Source organism: Stegostoma tigrinum, chromosome 34 (genome assembly GCF_030684315.1).
Source record: "Stegostoma tigrinum isolate sSteTig4 chromosome 34, sSteTig4.hap1, whole genome shotgun sequence".
In the NCBI taxonomy this organism is placed as follows: Eukaryota; Metazoa; Chordata; class Chondrichthyes; order Orectolobiformes; family Stegostomatidae; genus Stegostoma; species Stegostoma tigrinum.
In genome coordinates this window covers 24,612,733-24,639,913 of record NC_081387.1, presented here as the reverse complement: position 1 = coordinate 24,639,913, position 27,181 = coordinate 24,612,733, and the positions used below count along the sequence as shown (strand labels likewise).

The 27,181-nt window shown below is 41.6% G+C and overlaps 2 protein-coding genes and 1 long non-coding RNA gene across 6 annotated transcripts in view; 2 read left to right on the top strand and 1 right to left on the bottom strand.

Moving 5' to 3' along the window:
• The first annotated feature begins 1,965 nt into the window (after positions 1-1,965).
• LOC125446454 (V-type proton ATPase subunit G 2-like) lies at positions 1,966-15,739 on the top strand. The gene is made up of 3 exons (XM_048520051.2): positions 1,966-2,136; positions 10,008-10,108; positions 13,711-15,739. Exons 1-3 carry the CDS (start codon positions 2,055-2,057, stop codon positions 13,882-13,884), a joined length of 357 nt encoding a protein of 118 aa, XP_048376008.1. The 5' UTR covers positions 1,966-2,054; the 3' UTR covers positions 13,885-15,739.
• LOC125446456 (uncharacterized) lies at positions 8,761-18,416 on the bottom strand. Its single transcript, XR_007246407.2, has 3 exons — positions 18,172-18,416; positions 10,244-10,396; positions 8,761-9,822 (listed from the first exon to the last, which is right to left on the bottom strand). It is a non-coding gene; the product is annotated as an uncharacterized LOC125446456 (long non-coding RNA).
• Positions 18,417-18,594: 178 nt separating this feature from the next.
• The window catches only part of tmem268 (transmembrane protein 268), a 35,996-nt gene continuing 27,409 nt past the window's right edge, over positions 18,595-27,181 (top strand). The window contains exon 1 of one of the 4 annotated variants that reach the window (XM_048520042.2): positions 18,595-18,692. The gene's annotated coding sequence lies outside the window, so the exon portion shown is untranslated. Of the gene's footprint in view, positions 18,792-27,181 lie in introns of all 4 variants that reach the window. The other 3 variants (XM_048520046.2, XM_048520043.2, XM_048520045.2) reach the window with 3 other exon arrangements.

The window sequence follows — 27,181 nt, the reverse complement described above, 5'->3', positions numbered from 1 at the left end:
GCTGACCAGATATCCTGTATAAATCTAGTCCCATTTGCCAGCATTTGATTCGTATTCCCTCTAAACCCTTCCTACTCCTCTACCCCTTCAGATGCCTTTTAAATATTGTAATTGTACCAGCCTCTACCACTTCCTCTGGCAGCTCATTCCATACATGCACCATCCTCTGCATGAAAATGTTTCCTCTTAAGTCCCTTCTATAATGTTCCTCTCACCTTAAACCTATGTCCTCTAGTTGTGGACTTGCCACACCTCAGCTGAAGACCTTACCTATGTACCCTATCTATGCTTTTTGTGCTGTTATAAACCTTTTATAATATCACTCAGCCTTTGATGTTCCAGGGAAAATAACCCCAGCCTATTCAGCCTCTCCGTATTGTTCAAACCCTGCAACCCTAGCAACATTCTCATAAATCTATTCTGCACCCTTTCTAGTTTCACACATTGTTCCTGTAGGAAGGAGACCGGAATTGAATGCAATACTCCAAACACGGCCTAACCAGTGTTCTGTACAGCTGCAACATGACTTCCCATCTCCTATACTCAATGCACTGACTAATAAAGGCAAGCATACCAAATGCCTTCATCACTATCCTATTTACCTGTGACTCCACTTTCAAGGAAACATGAACCTGCACTCCAAGGTCTCTTTGTTCAGTCCCCAGGACCGTACTATTAAGTGCATAAGTCCCGTCCTGTCTTGCAGAGAGCAGAAGACGTTCACTTTCCTGCACTGCTGGGCATTGTATTTCATTTATGGCACTGAACCGATCCAAGTAGCTATTTTGGTCCAGGCTGGCTTAGTCAGGTGTGAAAGCCTTATTTGCTGGTCAGCAGGAATAAGCAAAGCCTTCCTATCTACCTTCATTTCTGTCACTGAATCAAAGAGCTAACTTGCCTTTCTGAACCCTTTTGGAATAACAATATAGAAGGTGATGGTCTGTTTCTAATTTGTACTGTCTGAAATGGTGTGCATTTGGTGTTTCTATATTTTGCAGTGGTGTGAACATTGCAAAGTCCTGGCAGTAGCAGCAAGCATTTCTCCTCCCCTGCTATGCAATTCCATGAGATGGGTGCCAAATTCCTCTGTTGCCTAATTGATGAAACAAGCATAAACTTTTCTGAAAAAGTCACTATGGGCTATGGTGATTTCAAGTGAATCTCACTTGAACTAAACACTTTATGGAAAAAAAAGGAAAGTTCAGCCCAGTGTCACCTGTATTGACTAATGACCAAGAATAAATACAAGAACAAACAGTAATCTGTCACAGTATTTTCATTTCTTTCTAGAGTGTTTTAAAATGTCCTAAATTGAGTTTGATTTCTGAAGGACTGTGCTTTGCCTCATTCTTTTTTTGAGAAAATTAGGGTATTCCTGAAGGGAAGAGAACAGACATTTTAAAGAATGGACTTTAAGGGAATGATACATTAACATATGGTTCTATAGATGATCAATGCTGTGGTTTTGGGATTTCATGGTCTCCTGTAGCATGTTACAAGAGGCAGAAAAATCCACAAAGGTATGTAGACAGTGAGCAATGTATTCCAGTCCTACATAAGAATAGCCAACAATAGGATATTCAAACCCTGAAACATGGTTCACTGTTCAATTAAATTTGTCCAGCTTAGTTTCATAGATCTGTCCCTGCCTTACAAACCTATTAATCTCAGCATTGAAATTTGTGGACTGTCCCCAGCACCAATAGTTTTTTGGGAAGAGTTATAAAATTCCTGTGAAATCTGACCACAAGAACAATTTAATTAAGATTTGCAGCCTTGTTCAGCACCTCCCTCACCCACACACCAGAAGAAACAACTTCTCTGAGCTACCCAATCAAATCATTTAATCAATATCAACAGATTAATTAGTTCTTGACAATGACTTGACAATGGAATATTGCATTGTTTAAATTGGTGAAAAATAGTACACAGTCTGCCAATGCAATCATTGTGGCAGTCGCAATGATTTGAACAAGCACTAGGACCCTGAGGAATCTTTCCTTCAACCTCATCTGGTACCTGATCGAGGAGAAGAAGCTGACACACAAAATAAAATGGCTAGCCAGTCACAAGGAATACAACAGCTTCTCCATGCTGAGAAACGAGCTGCAGAGAAGGTTGCTGAGGCCAGGAAACGTAAGATCTTCCTAATTATTTTATCTATTTATTTCATGCACACAATGATTTTAAAATGGCACCTTGTATTTTAATGGTTCCTTTATGTTTTATTTAAGGATGTCTTCTCCTATCTCTCATGTTGCACTCTGGAAGACTAATACCTAGGTGGTTTTTATTGCATTTGACATGGAATAGATTAATAATTTGAACAAGACTAACATTCAAATTGGTTTTAAAATAATAAATTTTAACCTGAAATAATATGATTTTATTGAAGGTGGTTTGTTTGTATTTCTCAGTGTCCTCTGATCTAGACATTAGATTGTAAGACAGGATTTATTAAGCATATTTTATGGATGAATGTGAACATTCAAAAATTGTGTGGTCTACTCCCTTAACTATATCTTTTGGTATCATTTCAACTGCGGAGACAAAAAGATTCAAAGACTCGTATGCTTCTGGAGATCCACTACAATTATGAACTGACATACTGTCAAGATAACATGAGGGATAAAGTCTTAAATTTACATTTTGTTTTAATTATCTACCACATACATGTATCTGTTTTATTATTTTCTTCACAATTGCTTTTAGATTTTGTCAACTCTACATGTACACTGTACAGACACTAAAGTGGCAGGCAGGCAGACCTCTTGACCTGTATTACTCTGTAATTAGCAAGCAGACAGCTTCATGTGTTCATATCCACCCTTCAGTAAAATGGCTGTATTTAATTGACACCTGGTATTTACAATCCACGCCTTAGTAGCTCAGCCGACGTGTCAGACATTTAAGAAAATAGTTCATGGCTTACAGCAAAGATATAGCCTTGTGAAATAGCGTCAACTTGAGCAAAGAACAAAGAAAATTACAGCACAGGAACAGGCCCTTCGGCCCTCCAAGCCTGTGCCAATCCAGATCCTCTACCTAAACCTGTCGCCTTTTTTCCCCAAGTATCCCTCTGCTCCCTGCCCATTCATGTATCTGTCTAGATACATCTTAAATGTCACTATTGTGCCCGCCTCTACCACCTCCGCTGGCAATGCGTTCCAGATACCCATCACCCTCTGCGTAAAGAACTTTCCGCGCATATCTCCCTTAAACTTTTCTCCTCTCACCTTGAAATCGTGACCCGTAGTAATTGAGTCCCTGACTCTGGGAAAAAGCTTCTTGCTATCCACCCTGTCTATACCTCTCATGATTTTGTAGACCTCAATCAGGTCCCCCCTCAACCTTCGTCTTTCTAATGTAAATAACTCTTATCTACTCAACCTCTCTTCATAGCTAACGTCCTAAATACCAGGCAACATCCTGGTGAACATCCTCTGCATCCTCTCCAAAGCATCCACATGTTTTTGGTAATATGGCGACCAGAACTGTACACAGTACTCTAAATGTGGCCGAACCAAAGTCCTATACAACTGAAACATGACCTGCCAACTCTTGTACTCAATACTCCATTGATGAATGAAAGCATGTTGTATGCCTTGATGACCACTTTATCGACCTGCACTGCCACCTTCAGGGTACAATACACCTGAACATCCAGATCTCTGTGCATCAGTTTTCCATAGGGCTTTCCCATTCACCACACAGTTCGCTCTTAAATTGGATCTTCCAAAATGCATCACCTCGCAAAGATTAAAAATAAAAAACAAGATAATAAAGATTACTGATAAACCAGATGATTGGGAAACTTTTAAAAACCAACATGAAAAAAGACCCAAAAAATAATAAAGATGGAGACTTTGAGGGTAAACAGGCAAGTAATATCAAGACACACAGCAAGAGCTTCTTTAAATATTATAAAAAGGAAGCTGGCCAAAGTGAATATAGGCCCACTCAAGAATGAGGCTAGGAATATAATAATGGAGAGCCAGGAAATGGCAGAGGAGTTGAATAAATACTGTGTATTAGTCTTCACAATAGAAGACATGAACAGCTTTCCAAAATTACTAAATAGATAAGGGCAAAAGGAGGAAAGGAAATAAATACTATAACTATTATTAGAAGGAAAAAACATGAGGTAAACCAACATTGCTAAAGATAGACAAGTCCCCTGGAGCTGATGGGATGCATCCTAGAATATTAAAGAAAATTGTCAAAGAGATCGTGGATGCACAGGTATAATAATCCAAGAATCCTTATATTCTGGAAAGGTCTCAAAAGATTGGAAAACCGTCAACACAACACCTTTATTTGAAAAGGGAAGGAGATTTAAAAAAAGGTAATTTAAGCCAGTTAGCTTAACATCTGTTATTGGTAAAACATTAGTGTCTATTATATAAAGGATGTAATAGCAGATAATTTAGAAGTATATAATATAATCAGAGCCATAAAGGTTTTATGAAGGAGAAATAATCCTGACAAATTTACTAGAGTCTTTGAGGAGGTAACAAGCGGGATAGATAAGTATTATATATTTAGATTATTTTAGGCATTTGATAAGGTACCATACTTTAGGCTACTTAAGATTTAAAAATGGTGTTAAATGTAATATATTAGCATGGATAATGAATTGACTAACTAGTAGAAGAAACCAAATTGGGATAAGGGAGGCATTTTAGCAACCTATAATTAATGGATCACTGTAAATAGGGGAATAGGGAATCATTGCTGGAGTCACACTTATTTAAAAAATATATTAATGACTTGGTTGAGGAAAATGAATGTACCACAACCAAGTTTGTGAATGACACAGAAATGTGTGGAAAGGCAAGTGGTGAGGATGACACAAAGAGTCTGCAAAAGGATATCAATTGTTTAAGCAAATGGGCAAAAATTTGGCAGATGGAATTTAATGTGGGGAAAATGTGAAGTTAAACACTTTGGCGGAAAGAATAGAGGAGCTGAATATAAATGAAATGGAGAAGGATGGCAGAAAGCTACAAAACAGAGGGATTTGGGAGATCTTGTGCATGAGTCACTAAAAGGTAACATCCAAGTTCTGTGGGTAATAGGAAAGGCTGGTGTTTATGTCAAAGTAAATGGAGTATACATGTAGGGAGGTTTTGCTAAAACTATGCAGGCACTGTTTGGGTACAACTGAAAGACAGTGAACAGTTTTGTGCCTGAGGGAAGATGTACTGACATTGGAGACAATACTGAGAAGGTTCACAAACCTGATCCTGGACCTGGAGAGACTATGTTATAAGGACAGGTTGAACAGTTTGGGCCTATACTCATTAGAATTTAGAAGAATGAGAAGTGACCTTATTGAAACATACAAGATTAGAGACAGAAAGGTTGTTTCTCTTTGTGGGAGAGTCCATAATCTCAGAATTAGGGGTCACCCATTTAAGACAAAGTAGAGGGAGAAATTTCTTCTGAGGGCAGTGAATCTTGGAAATTCTTTTTTACTTTAGAGGGTTATCAAGACTGGGTCATTAAGGAGACATCTTCATGTGTTCACACCCACCCGTCAGTAAAATGGCTGTATTTAACCGACACCTGATACTTACAGGCCACGCCTCAGTGGCTAATTTACTGAGTGGGTCATTAAGTATATTCAAGGCTGAGTTAGAAGATTTTTAATCAGTATGGGAAGCAGGGTTACAGGGAAAAGGCAGGAAAGAGAAACTGAGGATTTTCAGATCAGACATAGTCTCATTGAATGATGTAGTAGGTCTGATTGGCTGAAAGGCTGCTTTTGCTCCTACATCTTATGGTCTTATTGTCTTAAAATAATCCGTATGGATGAATCTAAGGAGGGTGAGTAAGAGACTCAAAATGATGATACTGTATGCACTGGAGTAGTTAAATTGGAAAACTAAAAGAAATGCTCTAATTTTTGAAATTTCATAGTATCTACTAGTTAATGGATCAGTTGAAATAAATAGTTATGACAACTTTTTGTCTAAATTAAGGAATAGAGACTTTTCATACAGTGGTGGCTAGAATAATAAATCTGGTATGTCATTGCAAATGGCTTCTGCAGTAAAGTCAAACATGACATGTAAAAAGGGAAAATCTCAAATGGTAGAACAGCAAAAAAGAGAATTAGAACAGAGCAAGTGAGATGCTTAACTTCAATCCTAAAAGAAAGAAATCCTTGGGATAACTATGGGTGGTTTTGTGGTGCAGTGGGTAGCATCCCTATCTCTTACCCAGAAACTCAAGGATTTGAATCCCTATAACATGGGAACAGGCAATTGGCGCAACAAGTCCACACCATTCCCTCTGAAGTGCCATCCCCACCCTCACCTTTTCCCTGTATTTCACATGTATAATCCATCTAATTTACACACCCCAAGACACCATGGGCAATTTAGCATGGTAAATTTACCTAACCTTCACATCTCTGCACTGTGGGAGAAAACTGGAGTGCCCAGCAGAAGTAGGGAGAACATATAAACTCCACACAGACAGTTACCTAAGGGCAGAATCAAACCCAGGTCCCTGGAACTGTGAGGCAGCAGTGCTAACCTCTGTGCCACCCAACTTTTGCATGGAATCAAAAACTGATGAAAAGGAAAATCACGATCAAGTAGGACCTCCAGACAACCTCCACCCTGATACAAATCCAATCAGTGCTAAACATCATAAACCTGGTGTGATTTGAACACACAACCTTCTGCTTTGGAGTCAGACATGCTACTGATGCACCACAAGTTCACAGAAAAAAAGACATAGAACACAGAAAAATACAGTGCAGAACAGGCCCTTTGGCCCTTGACGTTGCACTGACCTGTGAACTAATCTAAGCCCCTCCACCTACACTATCCTTCAAGCAGGAATCAAACCAGCAACCTAAGGATGACGAGTAACGAGTCTACTATGGTCCTCTGTTCTATCAGCTGAGCTATCAAAGGCACTGGCTAGCAGTCTCAAAAGTCAGAATGCATTTTAACACTTGTAAATCTCCACTGATGCCACTTAAGTAATTCTTGAAGTTTTATGTACGAAAAAAGTTAAAAAACATACCCCTGAAATGCTTTTTCCCTTAAGAGAACCTACACAGTCGCCAGATGAAACTGATTAAGATGAAGGTTAGAAGTAAGGTGTTTGATTGTGTCACGATATTTACTCTTAGACTTACCATTCATAGGTAAAGTAATTATTTTAATCTGGAAACCATCACTACAATGTAAATCATGATTGTAAAGGTTGTTAACTCGCAATTAATGTCTTAAAGACCCACAAAAATAGAAATACACTGGAATTCTTATGATATACCTATGTTCAGTCAGTGACACTGTAGAAAAGGGTAAAAGATCCTTGGCATACTGCATGGGACTCTGTCAAATTTTCTCTTAGTTTCTTACTCAATCAGCTAAAAGTCTTGAACGAAACAAAATGATGCTAACCCTGCAAATGTTTAAATGCTGTGATATTACATTTCACCTGCTGGAAGCTGCAAGAAGTGAGACTGTTGTGGTATATCAACTCTAGCTTTAGTTATTTTCAGGTGACTTTTGGGTTTTATAATGAATCAAATCCACATAAAACAGCTCAGGACATGACATTTGCATCAGAAACTGCTATAACTCAAACAAAAATGCCACTACCGCCCTAAGAGGATCCCCCTCGTTCTCACACACCACCCTACCAACCTCCGGATACAACGCATCATCCTCCGACACTTCCGCCATTTACAATCCGACCCCACCACCCAAGACAGTTTTCCATCCCCTCCCCTGTTTGCTTTCCGGAGAGACCACTCTCTCCGTGGCTCCCTTGTTCGCTCCACACTGCCCTCCAACCCCACCACACCTGGCACCTTCCCCTGCAACCGCAGGAAATGCTACACTTGTCCCCACACCTCCTCCCTCACCCCTATCGCAGGCCCCAAGATGACATTCCACATTAAGCAGAGGTTCACCTGCACATCTGCCAATGTGGTATACTGCATCCATTGTACCCGGTGCGGCTTCCTCTACATTGGGGAAACCAAGCGGAGGCTTGGAGACCGCTTTGCAGAACACCTCCGCTCAGTTCGCAACAAACAACTGCACCTCCCAGTCGCAAACCATTTCCACTCCCCCTCCCATTCTCTAGATGACATGTCCATCATGGGCCTCCTGCACTGCCACAATGATGCCACCCGAAGGTTGCAGGAACAGCAACTCACATTCCGCCTGGGAACCCTGCAGCCATATGGTATCAATGTGGACTTCACCAGTTTCAAAATCTCCCCTTCCCCTACTGCATCCCTAAGCCAGCCCAGTTCGTCCCCTCCCCCCACTGCACCACACAACCAGCCCAGCTCTTCCCCCCCACCCACTGCATCCCAAAACCAGTCCAACCTGTCTCTGCCTCCCTAACCGGTTCTTCCTCTCACCCATCCCTTCCTCCCACACCAAGCCGCACCCCCAGCTACCTACTAACCTCATCCCACCTCCTTGACCTATCCCCTCCCTACCTCCCCACCTATACTCTCTCCACCTATCTTCTTTACTCTCCATCTTCGGTCCGCCTCCCCCTCTCTCCCTATTTATTCCAGCTCCCTCTCCCCATCCCCCTCTCTGATGAAGGGTCTAGGCCCGAAATGTCAGCTTTTGTGCTCCTGAGATGCTGCTTGGCCTGCTGTGTTCATCCAGCCTCACATTTTATTATCTTGTTCATATACATGTTTTTCAAGCTATTCACAGTTACCCATTATTGAGTAAGTATAGCACAGAAACTATTAGCCATTTGGCCAAATAGATCTTTGCTGACTTTATGGTCCAAATGAGCTTCATTCCTTAAGTAACTCAAAGAATTTTGGACGATGGAAATCTGAAATGAACAATGACAGAAATCACTGAAGAAATTCAGCAGGAAGAAACTGTGGAAACAAATGCTGCCAGCCCTGCTGAGTTTCTCCAGTAATCTCTGCCCTTGTTCCTTCTAGAACCTCATCCATTTTTACTTTGTCCCATGATACTTTTCCTGTTCTCTTAATTTAATGGTTTACAAGAAAGGTGTGTTTAGTGATGCAGAGCTCAACGGTTCCTGAAAGAGAAATGTGCTGCCAGAGCTTGAGGAATCTATAGCTTTCTCAATGGTATTGCCCTGGCCAATCAGAGTCAACTTGCCAATTAATCAGCACCTTTTTCTCCTGCAGTATAAATTGCTGCAATTGTTTAAACTTTGGCATTCTTGCATTTGTCCTGATAGGTGCAGGGCAAAAAAAAAGAATCAGTAACATGATCCTTTCTTCAGCAATGGAGAAGCCTATTAGTCTAATCTTTCCCTTGTCTGGGAGCAAATGTGACACTGTGACGAACTGACGATTGGGCCTTGTCCTAGTATGGTTGGTACTGAGAGCAGGCAGTAGGTGAGTCACAGGGTATTCCACAAGATAGGGCCATTCATGCTGAAATTCTGTCTGAACAAGATTCTGTGGTCATCCAAGCCACTTGCATTCCAACACAATTCCACTGTTTGTGGGATAACAAAGTGTGGAGCTGGATGAACACAGCAGGCCAAGCAGCATCTCAGGAGCACAAAAGCTGACGTTTTGGGCCTAGACCCTTCATCAGAGAGGGCCTAGGTTTCTACAGCATCTGCAGTTCCCATTATCACTCCACTGTTTGTGACACTGAATTACAAATCTACCTGAGGACCTGATGTCCAAAGGAGGTGCATTCAAAAGTGTATATTATTGTGGCAACTCAGACTTTGAGTGAACTATAATATACCACTGCCGCCACTGGTTACCACAGTCGAGTACAGGATAAATAAAAACTGTTATTTCCAACAGTTCGACAATTCCATAAGATGCTGTAGAAAGAACAAAATAAATCTCAGGTTATTTCACTCAGTTCATTGTAAAAGAGAGGTTCCTAATGTTGACCATCAGTTAAATAACAGCTTGTAAACTTTAAACTTTTGTGAATAACAGATTATTGCATGTTGCATTAATGTAGATGCAAGGTTTTAAGTGAGCAGTTGCTTTCTTACTTTAGGCAAAGCCCGGAGGCTGAGGCAAGCAAAGGAAGAAGCACAGGGTGAGATTGAACAGTATCGTCTGGAGAGGGAGAAGGACTTCAGACATAAGCAAGAAGCAGTAAGTGATGTGCAAAATTGGCCTAGGCTATTACTTTATCTGCATATTTCCTCCTCCTTGCTTGGGAATTTGGAGAATAATGACTGGGAAAGAAGCCCAGGTTTGTAATCCAGTGAAAGTGTGTTCCAAACTCACCATGAAGTTTTGAGAATTTTAATTCAGTTTTAAGCCACCATGCTATTATTAGCACAGTGACCATGAAGATTTTGGATTATGGTCCACGTATGTTCTTTCGGGAGGTAACAAACATAGAGAATGCTGGACAGGCTCATCAGGTTCTGGCAGCATCTGTGGAGAGAAAAACAGAGCGAACATTGAATCCAAAGATGTACAGGCTAGGTAGATTGACCATGCTAAATTGCACAGTGTTCAGGGATGTGTAGATTAGGGTGTTAGTCATGGGAAGTGCAGGGTTACAGGGAAAGGGTAGCAGGGTGGGTCTAGGTTGGATGCTCTTCGGTCGGTGGGTGTGGACTCGTTGGGCCAAAGGGTCTATTTCCACTCTGTAGGGATCCAATGATTCCATGACTTCTTCAGAAGAAATGAATATATTTCATTTGACTGCTCAGACTTAACTGAAACTTTCAAGCTGTCCTGGAGCTTAATGAGTTCCTCCAATTTATGATGCACATATCTGCTTTATCCCCAGTTTTTGCTATGTCAGCAGTCCATACCTACAACTGCAGTACAAATAGTACAATTGACTGGAACATCATGTGGCTAGGACTATTATCTTCTCTTTGATCATAGTCCAGTGACTGGTTCTGCAACTGTACTTTTGAATGTCAGGTGACAATGTTTGGTAAGAAGTAAAATAAAAGCCAAAAACACTTGGCCAGTCTGCAATGTGTGGAGAGAAAAGAAAAATTAAAAATCTGGGTGGCAATCTTGGAAAGAAATAACATTATGCTCAATTCTAACAATTGGTTGCACTTGAAATGCTAACCTGCCTCTTCCTCCCACATTTGCTGATTAACCCAAAGGAGAGAATATAATCAAATAACTGGATGTGAGTTTGCTCGCTGAGCTAGAAGGTTAGCTTTCAGACGTTTCGTCACCATTCTAGGTAACATCATCAGTGAGCCTCCGACGAAGCGCTGGTGTTATGTCCCGCTTTCTATTACATAACACCAGTGCTTCGTCGGAGGCTCACTGATGATGTTACCTAGAATGGTGACGAAACGTCTGAAAACTAACCTTCCAGCTCAGCGAGCAAACTCAAATCCAGAACCTCAACCTGAGCAACAAATCTTCTCAAAACTCGCTATAATCAAATAACGTTTATGAAAGGCAAAAGAGAAAATCAGGCAATTACAGACCAGGTAGTTTAACATCTGTTGGAGGTAAAATTGTTGGAGTCAATTATAACTGAACTGGAGAAAATAGGCCTAATTTATATCATTTTTCCTCATAACCTACCCTCTGAAGTCCAAGTATCATTCTTGTAAACTTTTGTACTCCCTCCAAGGCCAATATGTCTTTCCAGATGTGGTGTGGTGCCCAAATCTGATCACAGCACTCCCAAGTGGGGTCTAACCACAGTTCTGTACAACTGCGGCAGAATCCATGGTTGATTTAATGAAGTCTTCAAGATTTTAGTAGAAAAATCAGGGTAGATATGATAAACTATTTCCACTGGTTGGGATTCTTGAACTAGGGAGCATTGCCTGAAAATCAGGGTCAGACCATTCAGGAGAGATGGTAGGAAGCACTTTGACACAAAAAAAAGTGGTAGAGGTTTGGAACTCTTTTCCACAAATATTACTGGATACAGGAGCAGTTGTTCATTTTAAACATGAGAAAGATAGCTTTTTGTTCAGTGAAGGTATTAAGGAATATGGGTTAAGATAGGTATAAGGAGTTAGGCCACAGATCAGCCATGAGCTCATTGAATGATAAAACAGTGTTGAGGGGTTAAATGGCCTACTGCTGTTCCTGTGTCCCTAAGCTTGCTTCACAAAATTTCGAGACATGAACAATCACTCCCAAATGAGGTACTGGAGGACAAATAAAAATCTCAGAACCATATGGGCAAGAAGAAAATCTCAGGAAAGATGGGAAGCTCATGAAAAGTCTTGTATGTTTCAATAACGTCTCCTATTATTCTTCTAAGCTCCAATGAGTACAAGCCCAACCTACCCAAACTATCCTCATAAGAAAATCTTTCCATCTCCAAACTTAACCCAGTGAACCTTCTCTGAACTACCTCCAAGGCCAGTAAAACTTTACTTAGGTAAGGGGATCAAAACTGTTACCATTGTTGCAGGCAAGGTCTGTTTAGTTCTGAGAAGTCATCCTTGACTTGAAATTCTACCTGTGTCTCTCTTCAGAGATGCTGCCAGATCTGCTGAGTTTCTCTGGCATTTTCTGCTTGTTTGTGGTCTGACTAATGCTTTGGATAGTTTCAGCAAGATCTCATTATTTTTATACTTCACCCCCTTGGACAGAAATGCTAACAAAAATCCATTTGCCTTCTCTATTACTGAATGAACTTGCATGCTAGCTGTTTGTCTTCCATGCATAAAGAGCCCCAAATCTCTCTCCGTCGCAGCTTTCTGCAGTCTTTCCTCATTCAAATTGCAATCAGCTCCTCAATTCTTCTTGTCAAGGTGAGTAACCTCTGATTTTCCCACATTATATTCCATCATACAAGTTTTTGACCACTCACTTAACTTGTTTTTATTGCCCTGTAGGCTATTTCTCATCTCACTACCTGCCTTCCCAATTATTTTTGTGTCATCGACCAATTCCCTAATCCAAGTCCTTAATAGGCATTGTAATTGAGTGTGATCACCAACTGCTGCAGCGTTCCATTAGTTACAGGTCGCCATTTTGAGAAAGTCCTCCTTATTCCAATTCTTTGACTTCTGTTATTTGCCAATCCTTTATTAAGTGATATTATGTACTATTCCCCAGCATTGCGATCCCTTATTTCAGTAGACTAATATGTGGTCCTTTTTGAAATCCAAATATGTTACATCTTTTGGTTCCCCTTCATCTACCCCGATTTGTTATTTCCTCAACGAACTCCAGTAAATTTGTTAGAGATTTTTCCTCCTTCATGAAGCCATTCTGACTCAGCATGATCATATATTTCTAAATGCTATACTAATACATCCTTCCTAAAAGACACTAACATTTTCCCAATGATAGATATTGAGTTAAGTGACCTGCAGCTACCATTTTGTTTGGTCTCCCTCCCTTCTGGAATATGGGTATTTCATTGGCAATTTTACATTGTGACTTTTACAGAATATATAATTCATAGACTTTAGTACCAGTGTGTCCAAAATCTCTGTAACACTTGCAATAATATCCACAGCTGCAACCTAACAGTTTCAAGTGACTTAGTGACTTTTAAACCAATTAGTTTCCCTTATCTTTCTCTGATGATAGTTATTGTGTTTATTTCCTCTCCCCTTTAGCCCTTTGATTATTTATTATTTTTGGGATTTTATTATTGTGAAGCAAATTTGAAGTTTGAGTACTTGGAAAGCTTTGTGGGGGAACAAAAACTAAAATTAGCTTTGGTTAATTTGAGTTTCTTCCTCTTTGGGAATGCCACTATGCATCCCACTCTTTTCTTTTTTCTTTTGATAAAGGTCATGGGGTCCCAAGGTAACTTGGCAGCAGAGGTCGAGCAACAGACACGTCAGAAGATCCAGGCAATGCAGGCGAACCACCACCGCAACAAGGAGAAAGTCCTGCGCCAACTGCTAATGTTGGTGTGTGACATCAAGCCTGAAATTCACCACAATTATCGCATTAAGATGTAGGCAAGCATAAAACATGATGAGCAACTATTGCACCAATACTGGTGCCTCAACAATGATGGCTAACCACTTGTCAAAAAATTAAAATTCGTACTCGGTTAAGTGATTGGCTAAAGCATCACTTCTTCTGCTTGTAATGTATACTCACAAGTTGTAAATTATTGTGTCTCTCCCAGTTGTTAATTGTAATAATCAAGAATACATGAATTCATGTAAACTGTGCTGCGTATAGAGAACCAGCATTGATCGAAAAATATTTGTCACTGTTATTAGATTCCAATTCTGGAAACTGGGAGTTCATTCCTTCCCTTTCAATGCTGTCAAGAGTCGTTGGAATTATGCAAGATTGTTGGTAAATTGGTGAACTTTCCTCATGTCCTGCACAGAAGTTGCTGACAGGGATTCTCCAGCATTAAATCATTGCTATGTTGTTTTTAAATTGCTTGTTTACTTCTTCCAATCACAGAGCTATACTTTATTCCCTTGCTGCATTTCACGCCATCATTAGTTCACCTTTGTTCCTGCTGATACCATTATTCTCTGTCCCAGATCATAGTGTTATGTTTCTCGCTTTTCTGTTTGGCTTTATGATGCAAGTCTTTGACAGATGACCCAAAGCCTCCCTCTGATTTTCCCTTGTCCCCGTCACACAGTTGAGGTTCGTTACCCACTTTCTGAAGTATTGCAGATGAAGTGTACATTTTGTGATGCAACATGAGAGAATTCCAGCTAGTGGGCTATACAAATGTTATAATAACTGGGCCAGCTAACATGAGAGATATTTAACTATTTTAACTGATAATATTATTTCATTTTAGACTCTCTAAATATCAGTGTAACTGAAGGTAACCAGAGACATTCATTTCTGTATCACAACAAAATCCAATCAACTTAGTATAGACAGCTAAGCCCTAAACTGACAAGGCATTTCCAGACCCCTTAAAGAAAAACTCTTACATTCATATTTAATGTACTTTCAATATATTTGTTCTGATCTTCAAGGCTTAGGCCTCAAGTATTTGGTCTGAGTTGAATACCAAGGACTTTAGTAATGAACAACCATCAAGGTATAATGTGCAGCGTTTGCTGTCAGGAAAACACATTGACAGGGAACAGTATCAGCATTTAGAATATGCAAAAATAAGCATTACACTTCTTCAAAATGTAAGAAAACAAAGTACCTGGTCTGTAATGGATTTCAAAGGAAGTAGACGACACATGTACGGTAACGCCTTGATGAGTTCGTAGTCAACATTTCCATTAGTATCCACGCAATAGCCAAGTTATTAACAATATCTTCAAATATATTACAAGATTAACAATAACAGAAATTAAAAGGAAAACTAAATCCCATTTAAATTCTCAAGAGAGCTCAAATAGCATGTTTTATTCCTAAATAAAGTAGCCTTCTATTGCTACTCACCAACAAATTTCTCTTTTGGAATGACATCATTGTTGCCACTATCCACGAATTTCATTTGACACTATCAACTGCTGCAGTCTCAAGACTTGTCTTTTGCAATATGACCTAAAAGCTTTGGTATTACGATTTTTAAAAAAATCAAGGTGAGTTTTGCTGATCCAATAAAAATAATAAATCTCTTTCATTATGTTTTCTGTAACTATAAGTTATTTATTTTGCAACTACAGTGTTATTTTCTTTACAATGTTATAATAATGTTTTGCATGACGTTGTCTTTTAGCAGTTCTTTCACTGGTTTCCATGTTGTGTGGATGCTGTTGCAGTCACTGGTGTACTTTGTGTCAATCTGGAGAGTATTATATTTGGTAATTTAACCAGTCTGTTGGTCTCTTGCTGGGCCACTTACTGAGAATAAACATAAGTGGATCCCAAATATTCAAATAGTTCCTGATGATAGTAACTTGCAATGCATTATTGAAGATGGATTTCCAGCATGTTTCTATTTGTTTCTTGTTTTGTGAAGCAACCTTCTTGAATTGCAGTGCTGCACAAACCCACACATGTACCCATGTCACAAGAAGGTGCCAAGTCTGCAGCGCACAGTGAACAACCTTTTCATGCGGTTCGCTAAGCTGGAAGATGAACAAGTATGGGTGAAGACAAAGTTATGAATCGTCATATAGAAGTGAATCTACAGGGTGAATCTTAAAACAATTTTGAAGAGACAAATTGCATGTAGGGGACAGGACTAAAAGTGAAAAATAGTGCAATTATTGTAGTTCTATCAGAAGTAGCAGGAAGTAGTTGCTACACAGTATGCAGCTTTGGTGCAGCAACTAAAACTTTTTCAAGATTCTATCAGCTCCTTAAATGTGTGTCTCTTTATTGCAGTAAATGCTGGCCTAGCCAGTGATACCCACATACTGTGAATGAATTTAAAAAAAACATCATGGTGCTCAGTTATAAATTCTTACAATGTGAAGGATTGCTTTTCCCTCAGAGTTTTCTATTTATTTTTGACATTATTATGCATTCGGTCAGACAGTGGAATTATGTGCTCACTTAATGACTGCTGCAGTGTCCTAATGTCCATCTGATTAAAATCTTACATTTAATGAAAAGCCTCACTTTGCGGCATAATGGGTGGTGAGTGTAGTTGACAACCCTGCCTTGAGCATGTTTAGCAAGCAGAATGGGAGTTTCTCAAGTTCTTTTTACTAACACTAGCAATCATATCAATTATAGCTGTACTGTTACGACAGTGTCTTGATTTTTCCAGGAAATATGCACTAGGTCTGTTCATGAGATGTGCCCTTATGCATCAAAATTTAACCTCGTGATTTAGCTCTTTTGCTCCAGTAAATTGAGCTATACCATTCCTAATTTTACATATTGCTGTATCACAGCCATTTTGGATCTGAGGTATACCAGAGGTCATAATGACTTGATTGTGAAGCACCCCCTCTTACATACGTAAACCACAATCCTACACTCTGTATGGGAAATTCAAATTAAAAGTGGGTCAGGGCCTGGCACCATTTAGGTTGTGCCAAATTGTACCAGGTTTGAACAGTAGACCTAACAGTCCTTAAAGGGATGGCTGGATGAAATTTGGAAAAAAAATGTCTCAAGGAACTGTGTGGGTCAGTACAAAATTTCTTCAGTTGCAACCCCGTGCCCTTGCACTGTCTACCAATAGCCCTTCACGATAGCCTGTCCTGAACTAGCTGGTGGTGCACTTTTGATCCTCCCTCTGCTCTTGTCCTTCTAGATGGTAAAGACTGCAGATTTGGCAAGTGCCTTGGTGAGATCTTATAGGTAGCACACACTGCTGCTGCGTCTTTGGTGGTGAAAGGAGTAAATTTTCAAAGTTAATGGATAGGGTGCAGATCAGGTGGGCCACTTTCTCCTGGATGGCGTGGAGCTTCTGAATGTTGTTGGTGCTGTACTCATCCAAACAAATTAAAAGTATTTCACTTTGCTTTTGCCTTGCTAACCCCGAAAATGACCAATTTACAGCTACTCCAATTTTTTCGATAATTCCTAAGGTAGCCTTCCTACCCATTTTGTTCTCGGCACCTTATCAAGTACAGTATATGGATGTGAGTTTGCTCACTGAGATGGAAGGTTAGTTTTCAGACATTTCGTCGCCATTCTAGGTAACATCATCAGTGAGCCCATGGTGAAGCGCTGGTGTTATATCCCGCTTTCTATTTATGTCTTTAGGTTTCCTTGGGTTGGTAATGTCATTTCCTGTTCTTTTTCTCAGGGGATGGTAGATTGGCTCCAAATCAATGTGTTTGTTGATGGAGTTCCGGTTGGAATGCCATGCTTCTAGAAATTCTCGTGCATGTCTCTGTTTGGCTTGTCCTAGGATGGATGTGTTGTCCCAATCAAAGTGGAGTCCCTCCTCATCTGTATGTAAGGATACGAGTGATAGTGGGTCATGTCGCACATCATGGCTCACTGATGATGTTGTGAATGGTGACGAAACGTCTGAAAACTAACCTTCCAGCTCAGCGAGCAAACTCACATCCAGAACCTCAACCTGAGCTACAAATCTTCTCAAAACTCGCAAGTACAGTATATTCTCGGGCTCTTCATTCACGGAAAAAAAATTACTCAAACGTGGTTTCTCTTCCACAAAAAATATATCGACACTGCTCGAGTGCACTATCATTTTGAAAGTGCAAGTTTCTGCGGAGTCAGAATAACTCTGATAAAAGTCTGGAACATTGGTACTGTTTCCTCACTCTCCTTCCCTCAAATTGTTATTTATTTGCAACGTTTTCCACTCATTCCTATCACCGCTTTGCCGAAGGCTCGAGCAGAAACCGTTAGCTTTTATTGACGGTTCTGTTACTCACCTTGATTGGCATCTTCCACTGTCTATGAGGTGCCGAAGTGGTCAGTCCGTCTTACAAATATGTCCCGCCCACTCATCTCTCGGTGACCTCCCGCCACCTTTACTCGGGTTCGCTCTTCACGACCCTCCGAATGGGAACGCCCCTCTCCCCTTGATGGACGTCTCCTTTGGCCAATTGGATACCAAAATTGTCTGTCCATCATGCGTTTAGGCTGCTTTCAACTTATCAGTAAGCTCTTAGCCCCCTAACGATGGGCTCAGTCATGTTTGAAAGGCACACCGCTGAGAATACCCCCTTCGTTTTGACGGGCACCTCTTCGACCCTATCAGATATCGAGACGCTCCGTCGGTCACGCATGGCTACCGCCCTCTCGACCATTCAGTGAATCCAGTCTTTACCCCGCCCCCGTCGTCAGACGATTGACGTGAATCTCGCCCAAACGACGTAGAGGTTACCCTTCCGCACTTGCGGGGAAAGGGAGCAGCCGCACCAATGGCGTCAATCAGTGGCACTGCTGGGAGGTGAGTGATGTGATTGCTTTTCTCGGCTGGTCTCGGACTGGGGGAGACAGGGAGAGTATGATAACACATGGGAAAGCAAATGGTCTGACGAAAATGGGGGTAAGTGTTCGTTTTAGGCACCAGTTATAACCACAATGAGAGTGCGGGAAGAATGGAATAGGAATGTATCTGTCAGGGGCGAAGGTGCCCCCTGTACTGCCATCCATAACCGTTAACTTTTTGCCCCTCTGTCTGGAACAGTAGGTTGCTGCAGATTGAACTGATCACCAAATGTTATACTACAAGGTTCAGTGTGCTGCTGCCTCTGTAAGAAAGAAAGTGTATTCAAATAACACCTTCCTTCCTTACGTAATATTCTAGTAAACTAAAACGCTGCAGCAAATGCAGAGATGCAATGGAACTAATTTGTCCACAGGAAGCTCTTGCAAGCAGCAGTGATATATTCGACATGTATTCTAACCTCTCCTCCCTTCCTTGGTTTTAGTGTCTGGCTAAACCACCCTTTGTAGGATGGGGAATGTTATTCTCATTCTCCAAAGTAGAAACACGGAATGTTTCACCCCATGGGTTTAAGATCACCTGTAAGAAGACCACATCTCTGACAACACAGCACAACACTCTCTGGCTATTCAGGGAGAAGGGGTGTTGACAAATCAATGGTGATATGAGAAAAAAGTTTACTTTTGGGTGCAAGCGATGAAGATCTGGGTTGCAGTGATTGAGCGAAGGCAGATTGAATCCAAGTTTTTAAAAGAGAATTGACTTATCACGTATAGAAAGTGAAATTGTGGGGCTGTGAGGAAAAGGCCAGGGCATGGAACTAGGTTAATCTTTATGATAAACAGATGGCATGGACACAATGGACCAAATGATTTTCTTCTGTACTGTAATCATTCCATGAGTTTAATTTGTTGGTGATGCTTTCTCTGGATGCTGACATTCTAAACTGTGATCTTCATGCGAAGGGTTGTGAATCTGTGGAATTCCCTGCCCAGAGAAGCAGTTGAAGCTACTTTGCTGATTGTTTTTAAGGCAAAGACATATTTTTGAACATTAAAGGAATTAAGGGTTATGGTGAGTGGGTGGTAGGTGGAGCTGAGTGCACAAAAAGATTGGTCATATCATATGGAATGACACAGTGACCTCTTTCTTTTATGTCTTATGTTCTCATGACCTCAACATTTCCCAGTTGTCATGTTTTGGATAAATCTGGCAACAAATGCTACTGTTCCCCAACTTTGCTGTATGTTTCAAAAAAAAAGCCATGGTATTTAAACAAAAACATGTAATCAACAATCATGTTTGGCACCGTCCTTGGCGTTTTACTGATGAACACAAGATCACTTCTCGTTGGAGTTATAATTTGTAGGAATTCAGTTCAAAAATGTCATTGATATGAACAAAATCCGCAAACCTGCCTGCCCTGGTCGACCCATCGTCTCAGCCTGCTCCTGCCCCACCGAACTCATCTCCACCTATCTGGACTCCATTTTCTCCCCTTTGGTCCAGGAACTCCCCACCTACGTCCGTGACACCACCCACGCCCTCCACCTCCTCCAGGACTTCCAATTCCCTGGCCCCCAACACCTCATATTCACCATGGACGTCCAGTCCCTGTACACCTGCATTCCACATGGAGATGGCCTCAAGGCCCTCCGCTTCTTCCTGTCCCGCAGGCCCGACCAGTCCCCCTCCACCGACACTCTCATCCGCCTAGCTGAACTCGTCCTCACACTCAACAACTTCTCTTTTGACTCCTCCCACTTCCTAGAGACTAAGGGGGTGGCCATGGGCACCCGCATGGGCCCCAGCTATGCCTGCCTCTTTGTAGGTTACGTGGAACAGTCCCTCTTCCGCACCTACACAGGCCCCAAACCCCACCTCTTCCTCCGGTACATTGATGACTGTATCGGCGCCGCCTCTTGCTCCCCAGAGGAGCTCGAACAGTTCATCCACTTCACCAACACCTTCCACCCCAACCTTCAGTTCACCTGGGCCATCTCCAGCACATCCCTCACCTTCCTGGACCTCTCAGTCTCCATCTCAGGCAACCAGCTTGTAACTGGTGTCCATTTCAAGCCCACCGACTCCCACAGCTACCTAGAATACACCTCCTCCCACCCACCCTCCTGCAAAAATTCCATCCCCTATTCCCAATTCCTCCGCCTCCGCCACATCTGCTCCCACGATAAGACATTCCACTCCCGCACATCCCAGATGTCCAAGTTCTTTAAGGACCGCAACTTTCCCCCCACGGTGATCGAGAACGCCCTTGACCGCGTCTCCCGCATTTCCCGCAACACATCCCTCACACCCCGCCCCCGCCACAACCGCCCCAAGAGGATCCCCCTCGTTCTCACACACCACCCTACCAACCTCCGGATACAACACATTATCCTCCGACACTTCCGCCATTTACAATCCGACCCCACCACCCAAGACATTTTTCCATCCCCTCCCCTGTCTGCTTTCCGGAGAGACCACTCTCTCCGTGACTCCCTTGTTCGCTCCACACTGCCCTCCAACCCCACCACACCCGGCACCTTCCCCTGCAACCGCAGGAAATGCTACACTTGTCCCCACACCTCCTCCCTCACCCCCATCCCAGGCCCCAAGATGACATTCCACATCAAGCAGAGGTTCACCTGCACATCTGCCAATGTGGTATACTGCATCCACTGTACCCGGTGCGGCTTCCTCTACATTGGGGAAACCAAGCGGAGGCTTGGGGACCGCTTTGCAGAACACCTCCGCTCAGTTCGCAACAAACAACTGCACCTCCCAGTCGCAAACCATTTCCACTCCCCCTCCCATTCTCTTGATGACATGTCCATCATGGGCCTCCTGCACTGCCACAATGATGCCACCCGAAGGTTGCAGGAACAGCAACTCATATTCCGCCTGGGAACCCTGCAGCCATATGGTATCAATGTGGACTTCACCAGTTTCAAAATCTCCCCTTCCCCTACTGCATCCCTAAACCAGCCCAGTTCATCCCCTCCCCCCTCTGCACCGCACAACCAGCCCAGCTCTCCACCCACCCACCCACCCACCCACCCACCCACCCACCCACCCACCCACCCACCCACTGTATCCCAAAACCAGTCCAACCTGTCTCTGCCTCCCTAACCGGTTCTTCCTCCCACCCATCCCTTCCTCCCACCCCAAGCCGCACCCCCCGCTACCTACTAACCTCATCCCACCTCCTTGACCTGTCCGTCTTCCCTGGACTGACCTATCCCCTCCCTACCTCCCCACCTACACTCTCTCCACCTATCTTCTTTACTCTCCATCTTCGGTCCGCCTCCCCCTCTCTCCCTATTTATTCCAGTTCCCTCCCCCCATCCCCCTCTCTGATGAAGGGTCTAGGCCCGAAACGTCAGCTTTTGTGCTCCTGAGATGCTGCTTGGCCTGCTGTGTTCATCCAGCCTCACATTTTATTATCTTGATATGAACCTTCATGGAACTGCTACCTTTCGTACAGATTACCCAAAAGAGTGAGCAACAATTTTGCATTTTCCAGCCTAAAATAGAATCCTATGGAAAGAGTATAAAAGATGAAAATTATTGTGGCAATGTAGTCTTTAAAATCCTACTTCTCTAAAGTCATTTTAAGCTAGAATTTCTTTCTTGCAAATGATTGGCTTAATTTGTTAGCATGATTAACTCCATGCACTGACTTCCACTTTCTCAGTTATCTCAGCAGACCAGAGCAGTCTGTTAAGGGGAACGTTAGACTTGTATTTCTGTAGCCTCTGTTATGACCTCAAAATGGGCTGAAGTACTTTGCAACCAGTAAAGTACTTTTTTAAAAAATCTAGCCACATTTGTAATGTAATCCCCAATCTCTCTCCAACTACATAATACACTGCCATGCTGATTTTCCTATTGAAGCAAACAATTTCATGCTTAACCACATAATACTGCACCTGCCATACATTTGCCGACTCATTCAACTTGTCTAAATCACCTTAAAAGTTCTTTCCACTCTTTTCATCACACACGTTCTACCCAGTTTATGTGCCATCTGAAAAACTTTAAATTATTACATTTGATTCCCTCATCCAATTTTTTGATAGATATTGTGAACAGCTGGGGCCTAAGCACTAAATTCCTGTGATGTGATATATTTGTACATATCCTGATACCTCAACCTTCCACACTTAAAAATTAAGACCCATTTATTCGTACTCTGTTTCCTGTTTCCTAACTAATTCTCAGTTCATCCCAGGGCATTACCGCAATCCCCTGCACATTGATATTCCACAATAACCCCTTATGTGAGACTTTAGCAAAAGCTTTCAGAAGTACAAATACACGGCATCAATGGGTCTTTTTCATCTGTTCTATTAGTTAAAATCTTGAAAAAACCTCTGGTATATTTGTTGAAAAAAATTTCCTTTTCATAAATCCATGTTGACATCATTTAGTTGCGTTGGTATTTTCTATGTTATTGTATTGCATCATTTATAATTGATACCAATATTACTCCTCTTTTGAAAAGATTTTTAGCTCAGGTTGTGAACAAGGTGCAGACTTGCTCACTGAGCCGGTGTGTTTAAGCGTAGACGTTTCAGCACCCGGCGAGGCAACATCGTTAGAGCGCCTCTGGTGAAACATTGATGTTCCGTCTCACTTGTTATTTGTGTGCCTTGGTTTGCTGGGGTGTTTGGTATTTTTTCCGGTTTTGTTCTTCAGTGGTTTGTATATCACGTTCAATGTGTTTGTTGACAGAGTTCCAGTTGGAATACCAGCCTTCCAGGAATTCCCTGACATGTCTGTTTGGCTTGTGCTATTATGGCTGTGTTGTCCCAGTTCAATTTATGTCCATCTTTGCCCTTGTGTACTGAGACCAGTGAGAATTCTCATGTCTCTTGGTGGCTAGTTGGTGTTTGTTTATTGCCAGTTTTCTTCCAGTTTGGCCTAGGTGATGTTTCTCACAGTCCTTGCATGGTATTTTGTATATTACATTAGTTTTACTGATTGTGGGTATGGGGTTCTTTACATTCATCAATAGCTGCTGCAGGGTGGCGGTTGATTTGTGAGCTGTACCTAGCGGTCTCAGTAGTCTTGTGTTCTTCTCTGATGTCCCTGATGTATGGTAGGGTGACTTAGCATGTCTGGCTGTGGTGTGTCGTCTTGTTGTGGTCTGTCACAGAGGTAATGGTGAATTGTGCTTTTTGGCTATCCATTCCTTTTTAAAAAAAAAACCTCCGTGTAAGTGCTCCTGTTCAGCTTTGCGCAATTCCGGGTTGCTACAGTGTGTTGTGACTTGCTTGAATAATATCCTGATGCAGCTCTGTTTTTTGGGGTAGTTGCTGGTGTAATTCAGTATCTGGTCCGCAGGTGTTGTCTTTTTGTGTATGCTAGTCTGGAGTTCCCTGTTGTTCTTATGTTCCACCATTATGTCCAGGAGTGGTATTTGGTGGTTGTTCTCTTCTTTGTGAATTTTATTCTGGTGATGATGTTGTTTGAAGGTGGGTGCATTGCTTCTAGTCTTGTGTGTTTGATAATCATGAAGGTTTCATCTACGTAGCAGACCCAGAGTTTGGGTTGGATAGTGGAGAGCACTGTCTATTCTAATCTTTGCCTTACTGCATCTGCTATCAGTCCTGATATTGGGGATCCCATTGGTGTTCCTGTTGATTTGTTTAAATATACGGCCATTAAAGGTGAAGTAAGTTGTGAGGCGCAAATCCAGTAGTTTCAGGGTGCCGTCCTTGTGGATGCTGTTAGTATCATGGAGTGTCTGCCTTCCTGATTTGTCCAGCAGTGTGGCAATTGTCTCTTTGAGACACGTTGAACTGGACCCGATATACAAACCACTGAAGAACAAAACCGGATGTAATATCAACCACCCCAGGAAATCGAGGCATATAAAACACAAGCAGGATGGAACATCAATGCTTCTGACGATGTTACCTAGCAGGGTGATGAAACGTCTGCAAACAAACACACCAGCTCAGCGAGCAAGTCTGCAACATCAACATTACTCCTGCTATTGATGTTTGACTAATTAGTTTGTGATTCCCATTTTTAATTCTCCCTCCCATTTTTTTGAAGAGTCACAAATGTAACCCTACTCTCAATCTGTGGGACTGTTACAGAGTCTAAAGAATTTGCAAAGTGCACAACGAGTACATCTATTTTCATGGCTACTTCCTCCGCCCTCTATCCTGGGATATAAATTATCAGGCCTTGGACATTTGTTAGATTTCAGTCCTTTTAATGATAACAACACTTTTTTTACACTAATATGAGTCTCCTTCAATTCCTCCTTCTCAGTCGACCCTTGCTTCCCTTGCATTTTTCTGAAATTATTTGTACCTTTTTTCATGATGATAGAGCTGAAGCAGTTGTTTAATTTCTGCGTCATTTCCTTGTTCTCCATTCTCAGTTATCAGTTCTCCCATTTTGGACTGTAAGGGGAATTTGCCCTCATGAGCCACTTGCTTTTTGCATGCATGTTGAAGATGTTGCAGTCTACTTTTACATGCCTTGCATGTTTACTCCTGTATTCCTTGCCACTTAATCAACCTCTCGGTGCTTTTTTGCTACATTTTGAATTGCCTCAGTCCTCAAGCTTGCTACCACCTCATGGCAAATTTATTTGAGTAATTTTCTATCTAACTGGATTCATATTTCTTTTGTTTGCCGTGGTAGGTTATCATTCCTGTTGTATCCTTTTACCTGAAAGGAATAATATTGTAATGCATGCATTTGTTCCTTAATTATTAGCATTGCCCATCTACCATGTTTTTAAAATTAAGTTGTGCAGTGTATGGTAGCCAACTCATCCCACTTGCTCCGTAGTTTCCTTTGTTTCGAGGATTGAACTGCTTCACTTTATATTACAATGAATTATCCTATCATGCCATAGTCACTTAAGGACCACTCAGAACAAGTTTATTAATAAATTCCTTTATATTGTACAAAATCAAACCTATGACAACCTATTGCTAAGTTGGTTCCTCAATATATTGGCTTAAAAAAAACTTCCTCCAGGCATTCATCTGCTATTTTGCTAATGTGGTTTGTCCAGTCTAAATGCAGGTTAAAGTTACTAATGATTACTATAACACCTTGTTACATATATCTTTAATTTTTGTTTGATGTCTCCTACATTAGTTACCACTGGAATTTGAAGGCTTATAACCCACTGAAACTCATGTTTTCATGTCTTGTTGCTTCTGAATTCTACCTAGGCTGACTGTACATCTAGATTTTCTGCACCAATATCCTGTTTTACAAAGGCATTGATTTTCTCTTTCCTTAACAATGCCACTCCTTTGCCTTTTTGCCTATACTTCTTGAAGATTGAAAACCCTTGGATGTTCAATTCCAGACCTTGGTCACTTTGTAACCATGTCTCTAATCAGAATCATATTGTACCTATTTACAACTGTGTACAGTTAATTTATGTACCTTATTGTTAATGCTACTTGCATTCAGATACAGTATAGTTAGGCTTGACTGTTTATGATACTTTTATGCTTTTCTGTTCTTATTTGCTGCTAACTCACGTTTCCTCTGCATTCCACTTTTGCTCTCTACTTTCCTACCTTTAATTTCCAGCATTGTTTCCTTCACACTTGTCTCCCTACTCAGCTGTTATCCCCATGTCAGTCTAGTTTGAACTCCACCTCACTGTATTGGCTAACCTTGCACAAATCATTGCCCCTGTCCTGCTGGGGTGCAATCCATCCAGCTAGAATAGACCCCATAACCCTCAGAATTGGTCCCAATGACTCAAGAATCTGGATAGAGAAGAACCAGTATATGTGTTGCATTTGTACTTTCAGAAAGCATTTGACAGAATATCTCTCAAAAGGATAAGTCATATGGTAAGAGCCCATGGTGTTGGAGGTAGTATAGTGATGTGGATAGAGAATCGGTTAATGGGCAGGAAACAGCGAATAGAGAGAAGGAGTTTTTTTTTCAGGTTGGTGACCTGTGACCATTGGGGTCCCCCAGGGATCAGTGGTCGGACCTCAACTGTTTAGAATCTGTATTTAATGAGTTGGAGCAAGGAAGTATAGTGTAGCCAGATTTGTAGACAACACAAAAATAGGTGAAAAGATGAGTTGTGAGAGCAATACAAACACTTTACAGAGAGATGTTAGTTGGTTAAGTGAGTGGACCAGAAGTTGCCAAACAGTGTATAATGTGGGAGAATGGGAAGTTTAAGGAACAACATTTTTTATTTAACTGGAGAGGAAGCTGCAGAAATCTGAAACTCAAAGGGACGTGACGGTACTTGTGCACAAAACATAAAGCTAGCACTCAAGTGCAGCAGGTAATCAGGAGACCTAATGTAACGTTGGCTCTTATTTCAAGAGGGTTGGAATCTCGGAGTAGGGAAGTCTTACTGCACCTGGTCAATGCATTGAGTATGGGAATTGGGAGATCACGTTTCAGCTGTAAGGATATTGGTTTGGCCACTATTGGAATACTACCATACAGTTCTGGTCTCCCTGCTGTATGAAGGT

Excerpts from the sequence above, each read along its gene's own strand:
- LOC125446454 (XM_048520051.2), top strand. The coding sequence starts at position 2,055 with ATGGCTAGCCAGTCACAAGGAATACAACAGCTTCTCCATGCTGAGAAA. Across the intron at positions 2,137-10,007 it reads GGTTGCTGAGGCCAGGAAAC|GCAAAGCCCGGAGGCTGAGG; the intron begins GTAAGATCTTCC and ends TTCTTACTTTAG. Across the intron at positions 10,109-13,710 it reads TCAGACATAAGCAAGAAGCA|GTCATGGGGTCCCAAGGTAA; the intron begins GTAAGTGATGTG and ends CTTTTGATAAAG.